The sequence below is a fragment of the Poecilia latipinna genome, unplaced genomic scaffold, assembly GCF_001443285.1.
Source record: "Poecilia latipinna isolate Pla-1442-1.1 unplaced genomic scaffold, P_latipinna-1.0 Scaffold72, whole genome shotgun sequence".
NCBI classification, from domain to species: domain Eukaryota; kingdom Metazoa; phylum Chordata; class Actinopteri; order Cyprinodontiformes; family Poeciliidae; genus Poecilia; species Poecilia latipinna.
In genome coordinates this window covers 511,018-536,535 of record NW_015112688.1, presented here as the reverse complement: position 1 = coordinate 536,535, position 25,518 = coordinate 511,018, and the positions used below count along the sequence as shown (strand labels likewise).

The 25,518-nt window shown below is 38.3% G+C and overlaps 1 protein-coding gene across 2 annotated transcripts in view; it reads right to left on the bottom strand.

Annotated features, from left to right (window-relative positions):
• The window catches only part of lrrc75a (leucine rich repeat containing 75A), a 54,788-nt gene that overhangs the window by 25,442 nt on the left and 3,828 nt on the right, over window positions 1-25,518 (bottom strand). For both annotated transcript variants that reach the window (XM_015016266.1, XM_015016275.1), the window contains 2 exons: window positions 18,762-18,890; window positions 2,695-2,807 (listed from right to left, as the gene is read on the bottom strand). In XM_015016266.1, the coding sequence (XP_014871752.1) occupies window positions 2,695-2,807; window positions 18,762-18,890 (242 nt within the window). The remainder of the gene's footprint in view (window positions 1-2,694; window positions 2,808-18,761; window positions 18,891-25,518) is intronic.

Below are 25,518 nucleotides of genomic sequence, written 5' to 3'. Positions count from 1 at the left end.
TTTTTTTTTTTATCTATGCTCTCACACAAGCTGACTTGTGGCGTCTGATTTTGACAGGCTGAGGCCCAGTAGATTTCATATTCAGAAGAGATTACCACAAGTTCGCAAGAGATTACAAAGTTGCTTCAGAAAGCCTGCAGAAGACATGTCTTTTTCTGTACATTTTACTTTGTTTAAACCATCATACAAGGTAAAAAACATTTAAAAAAAACATACTTATTTTTGTTAGTTTATCTCAGTCTTTGCTTTGAATCTTTATCCTGATAGAATAATCTGTTCTCATTTATCTTGATGTGAACCTTCTGCTGTCTTCCGCCTTTTTAAGAGCAGGGTTCTTATGCTTGACTTATGCTTGAAGTTTCGGATACATCCCAGTAAAAACCAGACATGTGATTCACACAGGAAACACTGATGATCAACAGATATGCAGGCAAGCTGCTGCCGGACTGATAACTGGGTGAGAAACGAGATTCATATGGACTTTAAAATGCATGACTAAACCAAGCAAATTGGAGCCCTGAACCCAAAGTGGATGGAAGCATTTCTCATCACTTTAAGTGACTCTGGGATGTAATTAGTCAGGAAATGTTTGTTTTGCAGGAGAGGAAGGTGTTAACGGTGCGTGTGCTCCGTTCCAACAGATGAGCCAATCTAATATCTCCCTGCGAGTCTCAGAGTAAATGGGGTTCGTCTTTCCTCCGGTTAATCAGTCTGGCTGGACTTCCTGACAGCCTCAAGTGACGACGGCAACGCTGCATTGATTAAATCCCTTCCACCGGAGCGGAACCACTTCACTCATTTTAAGTTTCATCTTTTGGTCTCATTTTTATTCCAGCAAACTGTGAGTCACTGCTTTAACGGCATCGCCAGGAGCCCACTTGTGTCGACTGTGAAGGCACTGACACACACTCTAAAACACACACAGCAGGGGTCCAGTCTTACGGCCGGCGCTGAATTGTTATTTCTCTGCTTCGACACTCCAGCATCGGGGTGCAAACGCCTTTAGAGGGGAGGTGACACCTGTTGTTTATGTTCAAAGCAGGAGGAGGAGACATTTTTATTTCCGATTGATCCTGCTTTCTCGCTGCGGTGGAAATTCGCTCTCCAAGCGTCCCGCTACAAAGTTTTTCTTCTCTGCCGTCTGCTCCCAGCAGGACATATTTCATGGCCAGCCTCTGTGTTTCGGAGTTGGATTTAGACCATGCTGCAGCACACAGGGACAATTTGATACCGAGTATGAAATCACTCTGCACAATGCATGGGCCCGTTTCAGGCTTAAAGGCTGAACTCGCTGGAGTTAACAGCCATGTTTCCATCCAATTGTTATGGGAATTTTGAGCGAACTTTTAAAATATTGTAAAGAAAACAAAACGTGGTTGCATTAACTCTTTAACACGAAAGTCAAAAATCTCCTCTGGCAGGCCTAAAAACGTTTTTGCAAAATTGAGAACGTTTTTCAAATTTTTACAATTTCCATCAAAAAACATTGATGGAAGAACGGTTAGCTCAGGTTTTTTTTTTTTTTATATCAAATTTTGTTCAGAAATATTTTATGTAGATGCCTATTAGCTATGTTGGTCACCTGCAACTTTGCAGCAGGACCGTTGGACCTAAGGAGGCCAGCACTGAGGTGTTTTAAGGTAAGAACCCCAAATCACCTCTTCAGACAGCTTATCAGCAAAAATAAAAGTTAATTTGCAAATTAGATACTCTTTAAGGAACATTTTGTGGAGGTAGTTCTAATTATTCTTAGCGAGTGTTTCAGGTATTCACTGATTTCAGATATTCAGATCCACCTGGGGTCGACTGTGTTTTGCTCCAGTGGTCTCGCGTTGTGTCTGCCCAATAAAATTTGTATAATACGAAAAATTGAACAACACAAGCAGTTATACAATGTCAAGTCTGAGCTGCTCTTCAGATGGGCACTCAGAGCACACCTGAGAGGATTTTATGAAACAGGCTCAAGAAGATTGTTTTCAATCTGAAACCTGTTACTAAGTACCTATTGGATTTGGGGAAATACGGCATCAGACCCAAGACTGAGAAGAAATATTGTTCTGAGCGTGAGAGTGTTTGCTCAGCACTGAATAATATTTAATGTTGAGCACAGCTCCGAGCCTTTAAATAAACCTCCACCTCGTGCAGAGCTGAGCTGGAGAAGCAGGTGGATTAGTTTGTTGCTCTTGATACCTTATTTGCATGTTGTGCATCCCAGCTGTGTATAAATTAAAATTCAGTCAGGATAGCTGCCCTCCTTCAGCCGCAGCCTTTGAAAACGAGTGTTCTCTGCATAGTGCAGGTGTGAGGAGAAGGAGCTGGCTGCCGAAATGCAAATGAACAGAAATCACAGCTGTGCCTCACAGCTAAAACTTTATGGCAAATCTAGACAAAAAAAAAAAAAAAAAAAAAAAAAAAACAAAAATTAAACCCCTGTCAGTGTAGCACCCTGAGAGAAGGAAGTTGCATAATTTTAAAAAAGAACAAGACTCAGAAAGGAGGACTGATTTAAACTCCAACTGAGTGTATGACCGAGAGGAAACAAAGAGACGTGAGCAGATTTTTCCATGGCATCCAAAGGGGCAGTAGATGATGACACACTGCTGACATACTGAGATGCTAGCCAAAACAGAGACACATGGCACTCCGTGAGTACACCCCGTATCCCTCAACACACACACACACACACCAACTCACCAGGCCTGAGGTTTCCTCTTGAGCAGTCCCTGTCTCCTCCACTGGGAGTGGGGGCTGAGATGGTACGTCAGCTGACGACAAACCTTCTCCATCGCCCCGAGAGAGTCTCCCTCCTGTTACGCACACAGACAAGAAACGCACAGCAATCAGCCCAAAGGCAGCAGGCGGCCAGGAAATGAGGGAAAAACACAGGTGCTCAAACAGATCTACTGTCATTTGTTGTGTATTCACATACATCTCACTTCTGTAGCGCTGACCTGGTTAGCTGGGTAACCATAGCGATGATCACGCCTACTAAGAAGAAGGCGCATGGCAGCAGTGGATAAGACCGAGAGAAAACATTACTTTGCATCGATGGAAACGTGAACGAAGTGATCGTATTGTTTACAGAAAGAGGAATTTATTGAAATATATGTGAAAAATTTAAGAAAAGTTAGAGGCACATAATATTTGCTAAGTTCAGCCAAGATTTTCCCTCTAAAACTTTCAGGACTGATTTGAGTTGAAGTTGCAGAGAAACAACACATTCAGCTCCGTAAATGAAACTGTTTTTTCTCGCTTTTTGACAGAAAGCAAGAAAATCTTATTTTTTGTTTGTTTTTGTCTTTTGAAGTGGTTTCACACATTATAAACATGAAAACTTCCATCTAATTTTGTCTGTTCACAAAAACAGACCAGTCCCGATGAATCTCAGATGTTTGAAACCCCCAGTAGTTCAGCAGTTTAAGATAACTGACCATTTAAATCCACTTTTTTCATCATTCTGGTGGATGAAATGTAACTTTGCAAAATCTTCATTGTGTCTAGATACTTAAATTCACCAACTTACTGCTGTTTGATTGCCCAAGTTGTTTATTGTTAAAAACCAATTAATTGCTCTTAACATAAATGTCTGGCAAGTATTTATTAGAGCTGCACAATATATTTCTAAACAACATGAATAAGAAAAATATAGTTTTGCATTGAGTTGTGGGAGTTTTCAACTGGAACTCCACTAATCTTGATAGGCAGGATACTCACAAAAAAAATCGGAATTCTTTCAGTATTTGCAAATATACAGAATGTTTTAGGATGGTTCTTTCTTGACACAAGATAGCATCACCATATGACTTACTGGAGGTTATTTGGTCCCTTTACATTGCCCTAATTTGGTTGTTTGACCTGCATGTTTTCAGTTTGCACTAAAGAAATTGGGCTTACAAATAAAATCTGTTTTTTCACATTTTTGTTTTCCATCAGAGATTATTTTAGAGGTGTCACGTCGCATAAAAGATTGCCACAGAACGAGAGCAGTGAAGTGTTACAGCAGCAAATAAGGGGAACAAAATAATTAAAGGATACGAGAACCACTGGAGCAAAGAATTCGTAAACGCACGTGCGTCAACTTATTACTGTCGATATGGGAAACGCACACACATACGCGCGCGCAGTCAGTAACGAGATGTACATGACGCACTGATTGGCTGTACGTACGTCACTCTCCATTCAGCACCTGGTGTCGCAAATTACCATCAATTTCAGAGTGTTAGCTCCACATTCTGGGTCGTGTAGTGACTGTGTACGAATGAGTGGAAAATATGAAGCACTTTAACACATCTGTTCACAACAAACGGTGACGCATACAGAGTTTTTCTGTTATTCCTGAAGAAAAGTTAAATTTTAGGAGTATTGCGTTGGATCATTAACTGACTCTTTTTTTTTTGTTATCTGCAAAAGCAGCTAAAAATAAAATGTTCATGTTGGTCTCTAAAATCTGAATAAATCTGATTGTCATCAGCTCTGCTTCACCACAACCATGTCATCTACACTGTAAAACATTTATTCAGGCAAGTATAGGTTTTATGCACATTTGTTAGGAAATAAATAGACATTCACCAACCCCTTAAGGATCTGGATATTTGAATCTTGCTTTGTACGCAGGAAAAGGAGTTAGACATTAAAGCGAAAAAAATATTTCCAGGCAGACTGTTTTAGAAAGTCAAATCATTTTCCCCACGGGGAGTTACATCACATCTCAGTTTGCCAAACAAAGTTCTCATTTTTAAAATTAAATGGAGCGATAATGAATTCCCTGAAGAAACTGTGAAGATGTTCCAGAGAACGGACCTGCTACAAATTCTTATTTGCTCGGTTCTGAAACATTACCAGACCCACTCCACAGTGATTCTCTCAGAATCGAAGGAGAAACCCAGACAGGAAATATCTCTCAGGTCCTCTTCATGAACAGCCTTTTCTGTGTCTTTTTTTTTTTTTTTGTCAAATTGTAGAGTTCTCTGTATACCTTTCTGTCCAGAAAGCGCCCAGGAACAGAAGATGAAAAAGAGCGTTTTGGCTAGCTCCGGTAAATTTGCAGCAATGGTGTTAAATTACCGAGCCGCTATGAAATTAACCAGTTTTAACGTGCATTCACGCCAACTCTGTTTCGTCCAATTTAATCAAACTTCAGTTTGTTCCCATAGGAAGTCGGGTTCGTTTGGGGAAGTGTGAATGTGAAATCAAACACTGATCTGGACTGAAAAAGTGAAAAGTGAAATCTGGTTCCGGACTGGAGACCGCTCCAAAAACAGGAAGTGGACTACAGCGCAGGGCATACTGGGTAAATACAACCAAAAGTTTCGCTATTTTTTTGCCAAAGGCAAAAAAGAAATCCTACAACCGCTAAAATTTGACGCCACTTCATTTGTTTACGTTTTGTGAAGAAGGAAGTTGTGCTCACGTCTTCTTCAGAGGTTTTCGTGTTGTTTCCTCAGTGGTTCTCGCTGCAGCGCCCCCACAGGTGAGGTGGTGAACATGTATTTCAAAGACTTAAAATGTTTATTTGACAAAGTGCAGGATGAAACCGAACCGCACCTGAAAATGAAACAACAAATATTGGACATTTCTGCCAGACTCTCAGGTGCATGGAAATTTTCTACACGTAAATCACTCTGAAGAACAAAAATGAATTAAAAACACTGGGAAAAAAACTGAATATTTGTACTTTGTTTCATTAGATTTACTTGATTTTTCTTGTCTCTAAACTAAAACATAAGCATTTCAACAAATATTAGTATTAGGGGTAAATTTAATATCAATGGAAATTGAACAACATCCAGCAGCATTTTGTTTTTTAGGGTGTTGTTTAAAAATATTTAACTGCAGTATGTATTTTTTTTTTATGAAATGAAAACAGATTCCCATGAACAGTTACTAAGTATAGTGCTGGAAATATCTTTAGGCCCATCTTACTTATTGGTGTTTTTATACCAAACACTGGGCTCTATTTGTGCTGCCTCTGTTACAATGTATTGATATTTTTGCACCAGCCAATAATGCGCAGGAGCCAGAAAAGAAAGACAGCAGCAACGATTTGCTGACATTTTGTCTATTAACCAGCTCCTCCATCACTGTCTCCCTTTTTCATCCGCCTGTTGTGATTTCTCTCAATCTTTTTCTCTGCTGATGTCTTCCTGTCTCCGTCTTCCTCCCATTTCTTGTTCCATTATTGATACAAAGCACATCTGTGAGTCTTCCCTGTCTCCAGAGAGCTGATGACCCTTCCTGTCTTCCTCTCACTCAGTCTCTCCTTTTCATTTTCGGGATGCTTCCCCTCCACTTTAGCCCCTTCGGCTACCTCTCTTATACAGTTAGTTGACACAGTACAAATTGAACCATTACTTTAGTCCTATTTTTCACTGTATGGCCTGCACACTCTGCTAAATTAGTGCTAACCTCTTCCTCCGCTCTGCAGATGAATTGCTTGGATAATTCAATCTACTCGCTCTCGTTTTAGCGGTCAGGAGTGCAGGGGAAGACCTGGCAGACAGCTAACTTAGAATCATGGCTTGCTCTTAGGAAGGAATCACTTTATACGCTCCATAATCCAAGAGATGCCGCAGATAAACCTATTTTGGCATTTTCTTTACTGCCTTTAATGGAACAAAATCAGATAAAAGGATCTGTTGGTGTGCTGTGGAGAAAGCTCAAAATGCACAAAAAATAGCTTTCAGAGGTGGAAATAACAGGGTGAGACTATGTAAACATAAAACCCACCCTTTAATTCAAATTCAGTTCAATTGATAAATACTTTTTTGATCCCAAAAGGAAATTAAATGTTGTTGTATCTCATAAAATTCAAAATTCTTCTAAGAATCAGTATCACTTTGAGTCAAAACTGCATTGCTTTACAATAAGGATAAATTTCAGTTTTTGATGTGGGCAGGAACAAGACATTTCGTTTTCTAACATTAAGTAAATATTCGGAGCTGCATGCTAGAAAGTAACATGGATTAAGAGCATGCTAAAAATGAAAGAGGAAAAAAGGTGAATTTTATTTTGCAAAAATAAATTGACCTGGATGCCAAGGCTGCAACGCTTTACTCTTACTGATGTTTCACCTCACTTTGAGGACGACAGGACAGTGTCAGATGTAGAAGATAAAAGAGCTTCAGAAGAGATGCAGCAATGGGATAGATGAAATGTTGGGTGAATGAAAGACTGTGTGCTTTCTGGGCCCCATCCGTGTGTTTGGCACAAAAAACATAATGACACGCAAAGAATCAATAACTCTGCGACTATTATTCATCACAGACACAGAGTTGTCAGTGGGTGTAGTTCGGCTCACATCTCATTTGGTTTAAATTGCGCCGTCTTCTTTGTCTGAATCCATCAGGTCACTGAAATCTGTAGAGATGAAAAGTCAGTCAGCTCAACAACCTGAAATACTTTCATGTTTTCTAGAAAAGTAGAACCTTGAGCATGTTTTCCTCAATTTGACCCAGATGAACACAACTTCTAACAGAAATATTCTGCGCTATAAACTCCTCTTTACCGTTATTCTATTGCCACTTTTCTCATATCCTGATGAAAAATGTGCAAAATGTTTCTTTACTCTTACTTCCTCCCCCGATATGCACTAAGGATGATTTCAGGCCTGACAGTTTGGTAGACTCGATTCAACTGGGCACCAAAATTGCAACATTTGTTACATTTTCAGCTGGTGTAGTTAGCTTTCACACTGCACTGAGTCAAACAAACCAAGCTTTTTGAAAAACCTGTTCAACTACTCGCCTGTGGAGGCGCTGCACCTTGAACCACTGAGGGAAGCGACACAAAGAACTCTGAAGAAGACACCGAGCACAACTTCCTTCTTTAAGAAATGTAAAAAAAAAATGGAGTGGTGTCAGATTTTATCAGCTTTGTCTTTGGCAAAAGAAGCTAGACTTGCACGTTTGTTTTGGCTATATTCACTCAGAATCCCATGCTCTATAGTTCATTTCCTTGATTTCACTTCAACCGTGAGACCTGGGTTTGTAGACGGACCCGAGTTCACTTTTTTGCTCCAGATCAGATCTCGATTGTGCATTCACATCTCCCCAAACAAATTTCTAGGCAAACAATATATCATTTGATTGAAGTGGATTAAACAACGCTTATGTGAATGATCCCTAAAACTGGGGTTTTGAAAATGTGGGGCAGCTAGCCCCCATCAGAAACCAAATCAAATCCAATGAGAAGAGGGTGTAAATCAAATCTAAATGTAACAATTAAAATGTGACGCACCCACCCAGCTTGCTGTCAGAGGACATATGGATGAGTGGGCTGAAACTCATTACAGGCATCTGTTGATTCTCCCATCGGAACATTTTGGAACAGTGACATTTTATTAGCTGCCATCATTTGCTCTTACCATGGCAGTGCAGATAATCAGACGATAATCAGATATTATTCATACATAAAGTGGGAATAGCTGTGTGTCTTTAATGAAACTGTGATACATTGTTAGTGGAACAAGCTGGTTATGATTTCTGATGAGGTTTTAAACGGCGGGAACGCTTCACAACAGATTGGTAACAAACTGAGGGGAATGAAATGGTAAACATCGCAAACAGGTTGAGGAAAAAGACTTTTAACAGACTCACTAATAGCATGTGCCACCTAATGAACAGAAATATGCTTTCACACCGATATTAATGCCATCCAGCTGGAAGTGGTCGAATCAACATGATTTATTTCTAACTTAAAGAAAGAGACCAGTCCTTTCCTTTAGATTAGTGGTTTCTGTACCAGGAAAGGTTTGCCTTCTGAGCTGCACTTTCATAGGAGAGATTGAACCACCCTGAGGTCCATTTTCCATGTGCAAAACCCCAGGACTATTGGATTATTTAAACCCCTCCACCATTTTAAAGATGTCAGTTTGATGGGAGGGATCCTGCTGAAGCAGAAGGTGTATAGTGTCCAGTAATATGGCAACATATCAAGTTTTGTTGCGGTGAACATAGAGCTGAGTAAAAGAAACAATCTTAATTTACTGATCTATCAATGCTCCAACCCCCAGAGATCAGATATGGATCACAGACAAAAGAAAGAGATGCTAGGTACAAGCGAGAGATAGCAGTCCGTTTAGATGGCTTGGACATTAACCTCTGGAGGTTTTCCCTGCACATCCCACCAGGACGTGATCTGAGGCAAAATTACAAGTAGCTTGTAGGGACAGCATGTCCTTTATGGCCTATGGACACTTTTTAGGATTGTCCAAAATAAGTTGCAGAGTATCAGCAGCAACAGGGATGTCTGGGATTTTACTCTCGCAAATGTTGCTGCCAATGATCTGATCTTGGATTAAAGGGAAGATAATGGATGGATAAGATCTATAGGCCAATTTTTAATTGTTTATCAGTATTTTAAAAACAACTTATCATAATAACTAGTAGGGGTGCAGTTTTCTGGTCGATTGTCGATTACAGATCTTTTAAAAAGCCTAACCTGCCAAAACCAATTTTTTTTTTTGTCTGAAAAAAAAATATAGCAAGAACGTTGCCGAATTGACAAAGGTGGGGTAACAAATGTGCAGACATAACCTGGTGGGCCGGTCGGTCATTCAAACCTTTATCCCAGGAGAGCAGAAGTCAGTGGTTGAAGACAGATAGATCAGCTGGCCAATAAATTGGTACACCCCCAACAACTGGTCATCCGGTCTTAAGTCCACATCGCACAGAATGGAAATCTAATTTATCAATCAATCAGGTTTGATTGATAAATTGATAGCACATTTTAGCAAAAAGGCAGTTCAAAGTGCTTTACATCATAAAAACACACACAAAAAATGCACAGTTAAAGCAATCGATTAATCACTAACTGGAGGGTACAGACTCAAAAAAGGCCAAATGCTGAGAGAATAATACACTCAGAGCTGTTATTAAGCCAAAATCGTACAAGAAATATATACATTTTGCATTTAAAATAAGAAAACTGTCTGTAAATATATTTTACCTAGTACTCCTCAGGTTGCTTATCGTTGTAGCTTCACCTGGTCCAAAGAAAAAGGTAAATAAACTTCTATTAAGGACTTTTTGCTGTCTAATAATTAATTGGTTAATCCAAAAAATAGTCAGCAGATTAGCGCTGCATTGTATTGATGTTAAATAAAGAAAAAAGAGATGTTAGAAATATTTTTTTAGCTGTAGATGCATCCTTTGCTCCAAGTGATGAAGCATAGATTAAAGGAATGCTATTTTGTTGCATTTTAGACAACATTTAATTTTACTAGCTTTTCTTATTTAAAAAAAAAAGAAGAATTGAATTGGTTTTTTGCATAGTGAAAAGGCTTAAATGATTAAATGAAAAAATCTGCAGAATGTGCCAATTTTTTGAACCTGATTAATAAGTTAATTTATTACTAAAATAACCATAAGCTGCAGCCCCACTAAAGCCTGACTCTATTTGATACAGATCATCAGCTCGGATCTGATATTTCTCTCCAGAGTCAAAGCCCAACACAGATATTGTTTTCAAATGGGGAAATCAGGGAAGCTGCTGGATTCACTCAACCACATAAAAGATGAGACATGGATGGATGAAGCAAATCAGAAGATACGTTAAAAAATAGACAGATGAGAAGATACCTGTGAGGTGTGAAATGGGGAGAATTAGGAGAGGAAAAAGAGAAGAGAATCAGCACAGTCACAAAGCAATGAACACACATCTGACATCCTCCAAGAAAGCTGCTGGTTTTTCACACAAAGTAAAGGAGGGAAAGTGTCTGAATATTTTTACACACCTGCTCTATAGCAACATGCTCCTGTCTGTATGCCAGTGTAGGTTTTCTGCATGTGTTTTTGAGCAGTAAATATATGTAACCAGTGGAGATTATGTTTCTTCTTATGCATTTTTTTTTTAAGATAGAGGACATTTGTCAGGTTAGACTCTCTGCAGAGGAAGGCTTATGGCTTAAATAGGATTAGCTGAGCTAAAATTCAGAAATCCAACCATTTCGGTTTTTCCACATGAGCTTCAGGCTGACAGGTTCCTCTCTCTTTCAGGACTTTGTTGAATTTACCTACTGATATGTAGCTACCAGTAGTCGTGACCAAAAGCTTTGCCAGCAAATCAAATGTTTCACAAACTTTGCAGCCTCAGTTTTTTTTGGATACCACTGGAGGCTAACAGACGCTCTGTGACTCATCAAAAATGTTGCTTATATGTTGGGGGTGTTTTTTGTATTTTATTACTTATGTCAGTATATTCAGGAGCAAGGAAGAAGCTGTGAAAGAGTTCAGTTGTCAGAGGTTTCATCTGAAAGACGGTGAAGACTTTCAAAGAGTGACAGCAGAAAGTCTTCTTTAAAAAGTAACAAAGCCACACCAGAGACAGAGACTGCAGTTCTGCAGGAAGTACCAGGATAGACAGCAGAAGAGTGGCCTTTATGGAAAAGTGTCAGATGCAAAGTCATTGTTGGAATTAAGTCATAAGAAGTCCAGTGTGCGGTTTGTCACACACCACAGTCCTGGTCAGATCAGACCAAAATTAAACTGCAGAGGAAAGATAACAACGCACATCACTCTGATTCAGAGGTTGCATGACTTCATATTTTTTTAAAGTGGAGGTCAACATGGCAGCTTGGACAGAAGTCAATTACACAGAATAAAACTAACAAAAACCAGAAAATTATCCCGGACATTTTCAGCAGAAGCAGACTGTCCCTACTCTCAGCACGCCTATAGTGACACATGTTGGTGGCAGCATTATGCTGTAGACATGTTTGCTTTAATAGAGACAACGGAGGCTGGTTAGAGTTGAATGGAAGATGAACTTTGATAAAGAAATAGCAGTAATGTGAGAAAAGCAACATCACACTGAAGCACATGTACATGTAATATAAGAATGATCCAGTCAAAGTCCAGACCTTAACCCAGTTCAGAATCTGCAGCAAGATTTGGGAAACAATTATCCTCACACAAATGCTTCTCATCCAAATTATTTCAAATGGACAAACTGTTTGTTCTTTTCACATTTAAAGCTGTTAGAGACGCAATAAAAGCCTTGCAGCTACCACCCATTTACCCTTTTCCTTCTACCTTATAATTATGCTCTACTTTGTGCTGGTTCGTCACATACAATCAACAAAAAATATGTCAAAGTGTGTAGCCGTAACAGGCTAAAATGTGGAAAATTCAAACGTTACAAATGCTGTTTTATTATTTCTAACTTCTTCTCAAGCGGCTGTCTTTTCTAACGCAACATGTCCGTTCTCTATCCTTTTTGTCACCTTTGTTCGTTTGGCTCAAAATGCTGTGAAGCAAAGTGGTGAGAAAACAAAGAGCGGCAGTTGCTGCTGGTCAGCGGCAGGTTAGACAAAAAGCTTCAGGCCACAGATGATTCATTTCTACATGTGACCCGCAAATGCAACATCAAAGGCAGCAACACCTTTTCCAAAGCTGCTCCCATCAAAAGCCAGCCTCTGGTGCCAGTTTCACAGCAGATCCAGTTGGATTCATAGTGTTGGACAAAAGACATTTTACATCATATTGTGTGAAGATTTTTTCTTTTAAAAATATCAGTGTACTCTTAAAAGTGTCTAAACAATAATAATAATAAAAAACAATTTGGTTTCTCCATTTGCTGAAAGAAACAATGAATACTTTCTAGATAACTGTTTAAGTGGGGAAACACCAGGCCATCCTTTATGAATGGAAATGAGACAAATTCATTACATGCCTCTTTGTGCTTCATTTTTATCCAGTTGTTCTCTACAGATTATTGTTGCTGTGAGATTCTTCTGGTAGTGCGGACATCGTCTGCCTCACTTTCAAGAAAAAACTGAACAACAGGAACTTCAGAGGGATCTCACTAAATATCTGACTGCATCTTTAAAGTTAGAGCGTATGCTTTGATAACAATACCATACAAGATTTTGGCATTTGTAAAAACTAGGGACAGGACTTTAATATGCTCATTTTGATTAATTAAATATATAAATATTGACGAATTCAAAAATGAAACACAGTTAATCAAATTTTTTAAAACACAAAAGTCCCAAGCAGGAACTTTTGTGTTTATCTGTAAACAGAGCGACACTGGGGGATTAATTCTTGCTTTAAATAAAATAATCTGACGGGACGTTGGAAAAGGCTGTTGCTGTGTGCATGGTGTGCTAAAAGGAGTGAGCCTGTTACCAAAGTTATTCAAGCCTAAAATATAATTTCAACGCAAAACATGTGGAAAAAGAACAGACGTCCACAACACTAATGTCATCCTTTTTTCAAAGTTAAATGACTGGTGAGGGGTTCCTGAAACACTGGAAAGCTAAACTGATACAATAGCACTTTCTTTGCACCAATCTGTGACAGACTAAAAACAATAAATATGTTAAATAAATATGTTAGTTTATCACTTAGTTTAATGTAGTTTAAAAGAATCAAACATGGAGAACCAACATTTTAAACTTTACAAATCTAGAGCAAACTTAGAAAGTACCATCTCCTTAGCAATCCAAAACAACTGGAACCAACGTCTAGTTTTATACTTACAAATATCCTGAACGAGAATCAGACATTGGAGAACCAACTTAGCTTTTATTCAGCAACTCAGAAAAGGAGCATTTAATTTTACACGTCACTCTTAAGATCTAGAGAAACTCCTATTAGTTTATAATTGTGAAGTACTTTTGTTGTTTTCCTTTTGCTTTTCTACTGTTTTTTTTATTTGTATTTTCTCTAATTCATGGAAAGCACTTTGAAATGTGCTATATATAAAAAAATGAGCTTACCTTACCTTGCTGAGTTCATATGTGTATTTATTCAATAATTCATCAACAAAAGGGGTTTTTGAATGAACTTTTTTTTGCTTATTTTGTTGATATGTTTTTGATTAAAATGTACCAGATATTCTGCAATTAATTACAATTTTTAATTGAGTCCAACCACTTGTAAAAACTCATGTCATTTTTTTTTTTGTTCAAGAAAAATTAACATAATAAAAAACTATCTTCCTGGAACTGCAAACTACTTTTGATTAAAGTCAGTATGCTCTTTGAAGGATGAGATGCACTGTCAGAGATCACCCGGTTACTATAGCGACAATCAATAGTACCCTGGCTTCCCATTGGCTTTATATGGGCATTTAGGGGATGGAAGTGAAATGTGAAGAAAATGGAAGAGTTTATAAATGGTTAATAATGTGATTCATCTATGAGATATTTAATTACAGAAGCTGTGATGTGGCAGTGGTTCGGTTCCCCTCGGTTGCTGTGTGTCGTCCCTGTGAATGCAGGAGTTTACGCTGGTTACCGCGGTTACCAGTGAGCAATAACATGCCTGTTCAGTGTGTTACTAGGATCCAGGAATACCAAGGTTTTCAACATTTGTGGATTTAAAAGTACTAAAGCCCCCTCCCACACATGTTGCTGCACACTGTCAGTCAGATGGCTGAAAACCATCTCACAGGAAAGACTAAATAGACTCTTTGGAAATCTTTCTGGACATGAAAAAAGCTCCAGCTGGCAAGATATGATTGACATTGGCCAATCAGGAGCTGACTATGGTTACCTGGGCAACTGCCCCGACTAATTAGCTAGTAATAAACCCCCATAAAACAGGTAACCATCATTCTGCTCCTTTATAAAAAGCAGAAAGATGATAAGAGCTAATATTTTAGCCTGTAAGCACATAACTGGTATAAAAAATTGCTGTACTTTTTTTTTTCTTTCTGTACTTAAAGACAGCTTTATTTATTAAATAACTCTGTTTTTAAGTTGTGATATTGAGGTAATAATATTAACATGTTGTGTGTTTTATTTGAGAGATTGGGGTAAATATGAGGAGATATTTGTATTCTACAACTGGATGAAGACGACGTGCATCTTAATTTAAACTGAGATGAAACTTTGCTTTTTCATAAAAGTGAAACTGAGTTGTTCAGCATTGTAATTCCCAAACTTCAGCTTCATTCTCACACAGCAGCAGCATCTCGAAGATGGCAAAGCTCTAGGAGGATATCTCAAAGACTCTTTGTCTTCAACCTGAGGTGTTAATATAACCAAAAGCAATGAATTAAAAAGCAGAATAATCTGACATGGAATGTTTATAGTCATCCTGACCAATAAAAACATTTTTAAATTTTCAAGTCTCTCTACTTTTATAATTCATACTAAGCAAACAGAACAAGCCTGCAAACAAACAGTTCTGCAGAGAGGATCATTAAAGCTGACCTTCTCGCCATCCAGGACTTGTACTGATCTAGGGTCAGGAAATGGGAAACAGCTCTGCAGACCCCACACATCCTGGACACAAACTGCTTAGACTTTTGTCTTCAGGTCGCTGATACAGAGCGCTAATTCAGCCTCAACAGAGACGGCGTCTCTCCTCAGAAAGACACAAAGAGCACCAGATATTCTGCTGCAAGCATCTTTACAGTGTTTTTAGTGTTTTTGAGTTCTTTAGTTGTTTTTTTTATCTCCACTAAAATATTATCAGTTTCTATGATTTTACTTTTGAAAAAGATACAGTTCTTTCAGACCTCAAATAAGGCACAGAAAACAAGATAATATTCATTTAGAAACAAGAATACTAATGTTTCAACTGAGGAAGAGTTCAGAAATCAACATTTGGAGGAACAACCAGGAGGTTTTTAATGGGGTTCAGTGCAGTGGGCTCTTATGTTTTCTCCACACCTGTTTTTGTATTTCTGTCCGTATGCAGTGAGTCAAATTCCTTGTTTATGCACATAAATTCAGCAATTAAAGCTGATTCTGAGTTTGATTCTGAATATGGTGGCTTAAATATGACTTATGCAAGTTGCTCGATTGGCTCATAATCACATATTTCATTTCATCTTCGTGTCTTTCAAACCTTTTTTATTAGTTCAATGATCCAAATCAGCGGCTGGTTTCAAATGATGCAATCAAGCGACTCTTTTTTTCATTCATGCAGCACTACAAAAAAACAAAAAAACAAACATTTTTTAATCCGGCCTCTTAGTTAGACAGGTTTTTAGCCCCCTTATTTATTCATGGAAACCTGTGACTAATTCCGGACAGATTAATCAAGCCGGTGACAGGGTGACAGGGTGACAGGGTGACAGGGTTCATTCACTGGGCTATTTGTGTCCCGGACTCCAGCATTGACTAAAACATAAGCAGCTGACAGAGAATCTTCACGTGGAGGCGGACTGTACCTCCAAAGGTCATGTGTCGACCTCTCTTTTCAAACGCAAAACAGAAACAGTGGAGAAAGTAACGACTTCACCGGCTGCACAATTTCTACATGGTTTTCCACAAGCCCAGCTGTGTTAAAGGCAGCAGATGGAGGTGAAGGAAACAGAGCAGAAAAGCAGATATGATGGAGAAAACAACATCCACTGGAAAGAAAAAGAAAGAAGAAGCATTCTCTCGGCATAAAAGCAGCTTTGTGTTATCGGGCTGCTAAATGCAGAGCAGGTTAAGTGTGCTGGATGTAGTAGAGCTCAGAAAATATGCTTTTATGGCAATGTATGATGGAAACTTCTTGTAAGAAGGAGAGTACAACAGAGTGCAGGAATTAAACCTGAGTTTTTCAGCTCCATCAATCATGTGACTATTTCAGAAAACAAGACTTTAAATAGAGATTATCTCATATAAAATCTTAATTAAAATAAATTAACCACTTCTTATCCAGCCATTAGATAAGAAGAAAGCCTAACCTGTCTGATATCAGTCATTCAACGCAGAGTAATCCTGAAAACAGGAAGACAACACCTCCCTCTGACTCCCCTTCCGATGTTTTATTCACTCCTGCTCTGCTCTGCTCAGCCTCTGTCTATTCAGCTATTATGAGCCGCATACAAAACCCAACATCTCCATTTCCTCTGTGGCTCTGAGAGGTCAGCTTGATCCCTAGCAAAAGGCAATTGTGTGGAGAAGCAGATTTCTCAGGTGGATCTGTGTAATTTGAAGCTGGAATGTAGCAACCCAGTGTTTTTCAGTGTTAGTTGGGACAGGTTATTGAATAATTAACTGAAGTTGACAGCAATGTTTGATAAGTAGGATTAATTGGAAAGTCTGTACTTGAAATCGCTCTGTTAGATTGTCTGAATGGTGAGTTGTGAATCGACACAAAACAAAAAACTGAATTCAATATTGATTTAGCAACTTTCCAGACTTATGAAGATCTTAATTATAAAAGAAAACAGTCAAAACAGCAGCTCTGGTTTTTTAAACTACAATCGGTGGACTCCTAATGTCATGGATTATTTCTTTTAGAAGACTTTTCGTTTCATGTCCCGAAACATTTTCCAAAAACAAACTAGCTGCAGAATAAAGTCTTCATTTGACATCAAAATATACATTTTATTTACATTTTATCTTTTAATTTGATCCCCTTTTTTAATTTATGCACTGTAAAACATTTGAGATGCATTTATTTGACTCTTTAAGTCAAATAAATTTAGCAAGTTTTAGATTTTGAACTTAAATGTGAGTTTGTGAAAGATAAGCTTACAAGTAGTAAGTTGTGTTAACTTTTTATTAAGGTAAGGTAATTTTATTTATGTAGCACATTCAGCAACAAGGCAGTTCAAAGTGCTTTACATGAATTAGAAGGAAATTCAAACTAAACAACAAAACCAAAAGAAAGATAAAAAGGTAAAAGTAACCCGACAGACAATATAGCATGTGTCAAACTCAAGGCCAGGGGGCCAAATCTGGCCCACCACAGCTTTTTATGTGGCCCACTAGACACAAATAGAACCGTCAGGATAACAGTGTGCTTAGATATTATTTTATCAATCAATTCAAAGCAGTTTTTATCTATTTAATGCCAAATTGCATCAATGAATCACTCCAGTTTCTTGTGGATTATTGTGGAAATTCGTGGTGCAATATTCGTGTAATAAAATGTTACATTTACATGAGCGCAAATATTTCTAAATCACTACCACAAACACTTTTTTATTGCTGGAGTGACTGGAAATATAAGTATTATTTGATTTCAAGAACTTATTTATATTTTCACAGTTTAATGGTTTTTATCAGAACATTCTGGCACAACTGGCCCTTTAAGAACATTCATGATCCTGATTTGGCCCAAAAGGAAAATGAGTCTGACACTCCTGGGGGTTCAACAAAGACTTTGTGAATTTGAGGGAAAATGTATTTGGTACAGGGACAGGAAGTGAAATATTAAAACAGCTCTCTGATAATCCCACGTTTTTTATTATTGTTTGAATAAAGTCTTTATTTTAATCCCACCACTGCATCACTAACTGTGTTACCTTAGGCTTCCTCTTACATCATTCGCTTGGTGGGAATGATGTTTTTAATAACTGCCCCCAAATTACACATCAGGCCTTTTAATTCCTGTCTCCACCACCATCTTTCCCTCCTTCCTCTCTGCATTATTCATTCATAACGACCGCCGCCATCTTTCGCATCGTCCTCCTTCCCTCCCGCTAACATGATGGCCGACACGAATGGACAAACACAATCAGCAGCGGTTGCCTCAAGAACGCACGCAGACACACAACCACTTAGAGCACTTCCATAACCTAATAGCGTCAGACAAAATGAGTCAGGAGATCATCTGATAGCAGCAACACAGTGAATCATATCAGTCAGCACACGTGTGAGCATGCTCAGCCGTGCTCACTGTAGTCTGAAATATTTACTGCATATGCTTCATGTTAGACTGTTACTGTGTGAGTGGATTTAATTTTGTTAATTTATGGTTATGAGGAGCAGACGCTGGTTTGCACTTGGAGCTTTGTTCAGCTACGGATGAAGCTTTCAGCCGCGAGGGGTCGCATTGGGTGAGAAGGTCAGGAAGGTGACGACCTACCGTCTTGGGGCAGTGGACGTATCGGGCCAGGCTGATGATCAGGTCGTGTGTGATGGGGTCAACCAGGTTTCTGAAGCTGGCGTAGCGATACAGGACGTCATCCAAAGACGTTGACTCCATTCCCAGATCCTGCACACATAAAACAGCAGCAACATGAACTCGCTGAGAATGATAAATCCCAGCCTGCACTGCTTCCTGCCTGGTAGGAATATAAAACTAAAGAGGATTACGTCTAGTCACAAACACAAAACTTAAGGATCCTGTTTCTTTTTTCCAAGCAATTCTGGGTGTGTTGAATAATATAGTTAAAATTTGACAAAGAATATTGATCTCAATTTCTCATTTGTTGTCATCTGATTTCCATAAATGAGACTAAAATGACTAAGCTACACAGAAACACACCCATATCTGTTCCTAAAAGCAAAAATAAGAAAAACAGACACTTAAAACATCTTTACATTTTAGCCCAAGATGCATTCCTTTGTTTATTTTGGACAAGCTACCAACTTTTTATTTCATATGTGACAACCAGAAGATACAGTTTTCCCCACATTCAAATAATGTGGCAAATACATACAGTCTTTAATATTTGAAATGTGAGTCTGATAAATGTGTCTGAAAACTTCTCCAGTAAACCATTAAAATGGGTGATATTATGTATTTTCCAGGCACCTAGAACCATTTTAGCACAACAAAGTAATCCAGCTGTTATAAAAAAAAAACATCAAACATGACTTAAAAGAAATTTTATGTCATAAGTTACCATGAATTGGGCCTCTGTCACTGTAAGAAGCTTCTACTCTCTCTGACACTCCACTCACCAAATACACCTTAAAACACAGTGGAAACTGTTTTAGCATCACCAGTGAAGCTGATATCCACAGTTAATAAGCACCATAGGCTCCATTAAATGCATCAAAGGTTTGACGTGTAAAAGCCTATACAGCACTATACTGTAAGCTTTTATGTAGCCCAACAAAGGAGTGACAGACATAAATTAATCATTGCCAGTTGTGCTGTTCCTGTTGAGGTGCAAAACAATGGAGAAAAATTTAGTGAGTAAAGCAAAGACCTTGGGATTCATCAGCAGCACCAATCTGCTCATTATGTTTCCATTTTACAGTTAGATTACGTGGAAATTAAACATTTTGTTTTGGCTCTTTGAGTACAAAACGACCGTCGGTCACTGGTGAGTGGGTGGGATAGTGGGTGATTTCAGTCATGTACTAATAGGTATCATCAAAAACAAGTAAACAACTTTTTATGTGTAGAAAGATACCTGCAACCTTCTAATGAATCAATTTAAATTTGTAAACAGATATGAACTAATCTAATGCATTTTCTCAGATAAAAAGACATAATTAAAAGCTTTACCTCTATTATTAGCTAATGGATGATATGATACAAACAAGATATAGAGGTACTTCACTCATATACACTCCACTGCTAGCAAAAGGTTATTCTGAAACCTTAATTTATTTATATCTAAATAAATTAATAAAATAGTCAATTTGCTGTTTCCTTTAAACATTCCAAAACATTTTAATCACTTCAGCTCTTGTCAAACATCTACTATAATGCCAAAAGTACAAAGATGCTTACGAAACCAAACACTTTAACAGTATAACAAAGCAAAGACTTTGACTTTAGTATGGAGCTGGTCCACCATTAGCAGCTATAACAGCTTCGACTCAGCTGGGAAGTCCGTTCACAGGGTTTAGGATTATGTTTATGGGAATATTTTATGAGGTTGTTGGATGAGAAAGCCTAATACTGATCTGCTTCATCATAAATGTCATCAGGTAGCAAAACCATCCTGCCTTGTATCAACAGTTCAGGATGGTGGTGGTGGTGCAATGGTGTGGGGCATATTTTCCTGGCACACTTTGGGCTCATTAGTACCAACTGAGTATCGTGTCAACACCACAGCCAACCTGAGTATTGTTGCTGACCAGGTCCATCCCTTTATGACCACAGTGTACCCATCTTCTGATGGCTACTTCCAGCAGAATAATGAGCCATGTCATAAAGCGCGAATCATCTCAGACTGGTTTGTTGAACAATGAGTTAACTAGACTTGAATGGTCTCCACAGTCACCAGATCTCAGTCCAATAGAGAGGCTTTGGGATGTGGTGGAACGGGAGATTTGAATCATGGATGTGCAGCCAACAAATATGCAGCAACTGCACGATGCTATCATGTCAATATGGATCAGCCTCTCTGGGGAATGTGTCCAGTACCTTGTTGAATCTATGCCACGAAGGATTATGGCAGTTCTGAAGCCAAAAGGGGGTCCAACCCAGTACTAAGAAGGTGTACCTAATAAAGTGTAGTTTCTAATTTTTGTCTCCAACCCTGCTACGTTTTCATGTTTTAGCATGAGCGTTCGGGTTGGTTTTGCAGACAATTTATTGCCAGTTCAGTTGCAGGACTGATTATTTGATAAGCAACACGGACGGAGATGCTTGGTCTCCTGTAGAAACCTATGACTCACCGAGTTTTCCTTGCTGCCTGTTCTGCGTAGGCGGTGAGACGCATAATGACAGCAGGTTTGAATGAATGACATGCATGTATTAATTAACTGCTGCATTTTCAGGTTTCAGAAGCAACAAAGCAGATAGCAGAAACCAACAATTAGTCTATAAAGCAGCTGTCTGATGGCACGTTATGGTACTAACCTGGAACTGAAAAAATGTCCAAGTCTTCAGGAAATCAGTTTTTTCTCTTCACTGTAAGTTAAATTTAGAGGAAACGTCTCTTGTTTTAAGTCAGTTAGAGTTACCAAAATTATTTGCATTTGCTAAATGCCACAATAATGAGAGAAAGAGGAAAGTTCAGTTCAAATAGGTAAGTTTTGGTATAATATAAAAGTTAGGCAGGTAGGCCTGCGTGTGTGTGTGTGTGTGTGTGGGCCTGCATTGCATTAATGCACGGTGCGATATAGACGGTCATATGTAAATTGTTAATATGTTTTTCACATGTTGTTTACATGTTAAAAATCCTACATTTTTGACCTGGATGAACTTCAAAACACCACACAAATACCGGCCTGTCAGTGGAGTGAAAGGAGAAAATGAGAACAGCTCAGCGAAACGATGGATTAAAACGGTGGATTATGGTTGCCCCAGTACTTCAGATACTTAAAAGAAAAAGCTAGTGAATAATTATTGATATCGACTGAAGAGCTTATATCATGATACATTTTTCAGCCAGGCTGTCCAGCCCTACCTGTCAGTATCATGATTTTTCTGAAATGCTGTGTTGGTTTTACAACTGATCTGCATCCATTCTGCAAAGTTTCACTTTGTCTCTTCAGTTCGCAGAATATTTTCCAACAAGTCTTTATTTTTGACACATATGAGATATTTTTATGTTCTTTTTATGTTTTTTTTTTTTTGCCTTTTTTTCTTATTGTTGAATCAGGAACTCTTGTGCTTTAGATATGGTTCTTGGATTAGTCATTGTTGCCCTCGTGGATTAATTTTGGTAGACCTGCCACTACTGGGAAGGTTCGCCACTTCTCCATGTTTTCTCCATTTATGGATATTATTTCTCAGAGTGGTTCTCCAGAGACCAAAATTATTAGAAATGACTTTTTAACTCTTTCCAGATTGAAAAATGTCCAGGATTTTGTTTCTCATCATTTGTTGAATTTAATCAGGGCTGGTCTTTATATATTATTAGTTGTTGACATTTTTGCTCTACTTGATACTTTCAGTCAGGTTTTATTTAAGTGATGTCTGAATTTTAAGGGAACGGCACTAATTAGACCAGGATTTCAGGCGCAAATGAAAAACAGCTACGCTAAGCTTTGTATCTGAAGCCAAACCCAGATATGAGGAAGTTTTATCAAGTCAATAATTCTGATTAAATTGTCTCCAGTGATATAACAAGCTGAATCAATGCAGGAAAAAGATTACCGACACCAAATAAATATATATTTTTTGATTGAGGTTGGAAAGGCACTCAAAGCTCCTCATGAAATACAGATGAGTTTCCGCAATTGGACTCAGTTTTAACTGTATTCAGACACTCAGAGTAATTTATGCTTTCAGAAAACAGTGTAGTCTTTACTTTTGTTAGTGAAAGAGCGGTCCACATCAAAGGAGAGGTCTGAACGCAGCTCAGCCTGAACAAAGACACAACTGCAGTCAGACATGGCGAACGCTGCGACTCAAACGTTAATAAAGGGAAGTGGAGTCTGGCGCTGGAGAACTCAGATCTATAAACACTTCACAGCGTTCTCACTGACCTCTGCTGAGAGACAGCTTCATTGAGTCAACATTTTTTTCCAATTACAGAAATTGGGAAAGCACCTCAATCCAGAGTCTGGCTCAACGGCACACGGCTGCTGCCAGTTGTTGTAACTCTCTGCAAACTCGACAGGTTATATAAAAAAACCCAAAGCCCGCACAAGATGTGAGTACTACAAAATTTGATTTGGTGGTTTCAGCATAAATAAAGAGATGTCAAATTGTTTAAAATATTAATTTCAGCTTTAAAGGAATTGCTAAGTTTACTTTTTGAGAGTGTGAAGAATAATTATTAGTTATAGTTGCAATCTGATGTGACAGGTTTAATCTTTCCTTTGTGTTTGAGCTGGCTTTTTCACAAATACGTCTCAGCAAATAAGAACCAATTGCTGCTAAGCTGAGCCAATTAAACTTGAGTTCTTCTCCTAGATCTGTCTTGAAAATATATTTTCACACCAGATGGACCGTAGACTCAGTTTGATTCGGATGAAAACTGCAACATTTGCTACATTTTCAACAAATCAAATCTTTTGAAAAAACTGTTCCAGCCCTGTGCCTGTGGGGGGCGCTGCACGAAGAACCACTGACGGGAACAACACAAAACACTCAGAAGAAGATATGAGTGCAACTTCCTTATGCAGAAATGTAAATAAAAATGCAGTGGCATTCAATTTTAACAGTTGGCAAAGACCACAAGTTATTTCTCCTGCTAGCTCTAGGCTTGTGTGTTTGTTTTGGTTATATTTACCCAGAATTCCCTGCAGTGTAGGCTAATTTGCTTCCTGTTTTTGGTCTGTTTGGCATTCACATATGAATTCAAACAGCGCTAGAGTACGCTTCAGCAGAACCGAGAGCTAGGCGGACCAAAGTTCACTTTTTTTGGTCCACACCAGAGCTCACATCACACCTCCACCATCGAATCGGACTTTCTATGTAAACAAACAAGAGTTCAGTTAGAACAGGACCGGTGTGAATCTGTTAGTGTTAACAGGAAGTGGGGTCCTAAAACAAATTCTGTTTAAGCCCCCATAAAACTTTGGGCGAGCTGTGAATAAATCCGCTCATCTGAGATGCACATGGTCTTGGAATAATAAAATCTATATTTTGTTCAGGCAGCCATGTTGCTCTCCATCATTTTATTCTGTGAACCCATACAAGAATCTGAAGTTGAAGGTTGAGTTAGCCTGAATTCAATACAGAAGGAAAATAAATATCAAATTACAGCTGAAAAATACTCAGTCCATTTTTTTATTTTACTATGTAGTCCATTTGTTCTGTTATGTATTGAATGAGTGTGAAACATTTACAACGTGTCCTTCCATCTCAAATTCTGAAAAGAGTCCAAAAATTTTGTTTCTTAGATGACAAATTTGATCAGCTCTCTATGAAAACATGTGTTGATGGAAGTTTTTATGCAGTAAGCTCTAGTATTTATTATTGCTGCCAAAGTGGAGCTGTTTAAAATTTAAATAGAACATTTCAAGAAACAGAGCTAAGAAAAAATGTCCTTTTTAAGAGAAAAACAGGATGAGAACCGACTGCATTATTCTGCGCTCCATTCACCTTGGTAGTCATGCTATGTTCAGTATATGTTATATAATCAAATTGCTTTTACTTAAAAGAGAAAAGCAATAAATCATTTCTTCAACCAAAACAACAAATTGATTCTTACAGTTAAGAATCTGGGTTAAGTCCAATCACTGACACTTTCTTTGGCATCTTATCAAAAATACTTTAAACCAGAAGAACAGCAGGACAACATTTATTTTTTAGAGATTTTGACACTATGCCATTCACAGTCTGTTATTGGACTGTGAACGGCATAATTACTTTTTGATAATTGTAGTTGTGTGTATCTCATTGGTTGGTTGAGTGACATTCTGTTTTTTATTTGACCTCAAGTCTGAAATAAAGTTTCTTTCTATGCAATTTTAATCCACTGGTGCCATGATACTGATTACCCACCTAAGTTCAACTTATTGAGTATCTCTCAATAAGATCAGATTAGAAAAAATAATAATATTCCATGCAGAACTGCTTGTGTGAGATTACCAATGACACCATAAATAACCAATAAAAGAAATCACCGGGTATATATTCCATATTTTTGCTTTCTTTAGTGTATAAAAGTCAGAGTAAGAGTAAATAAATGTCATGGATGCTATTAATATAACCCGAACATAACATGTTCATGTTATTTTAGCAGCAGTAGGAATAATTGTTGCCTTTGCGATCGACCTATGACAGATCATGTGATACATTGATGTTACTGTTTTTCAGCAGAGTTTTTGCCATTCGTCGTCAACACCTTTTCAACTTTTCTTATTCCAGCTGTTGCACTTTCACTCTGCTCCATCCCTTTGTGTCTCGCCACACCCAGTTCTTCCAGTCTGTTGGTTTTTCCTCTCCTGCTGTGGCAACGGCAGCAGCCAGCCGAGCCGAGGCAGAGTTACGCTGTAAATCGTAGCATTGTTCACCGTTACAGCAAAGCCACTCTGAATAT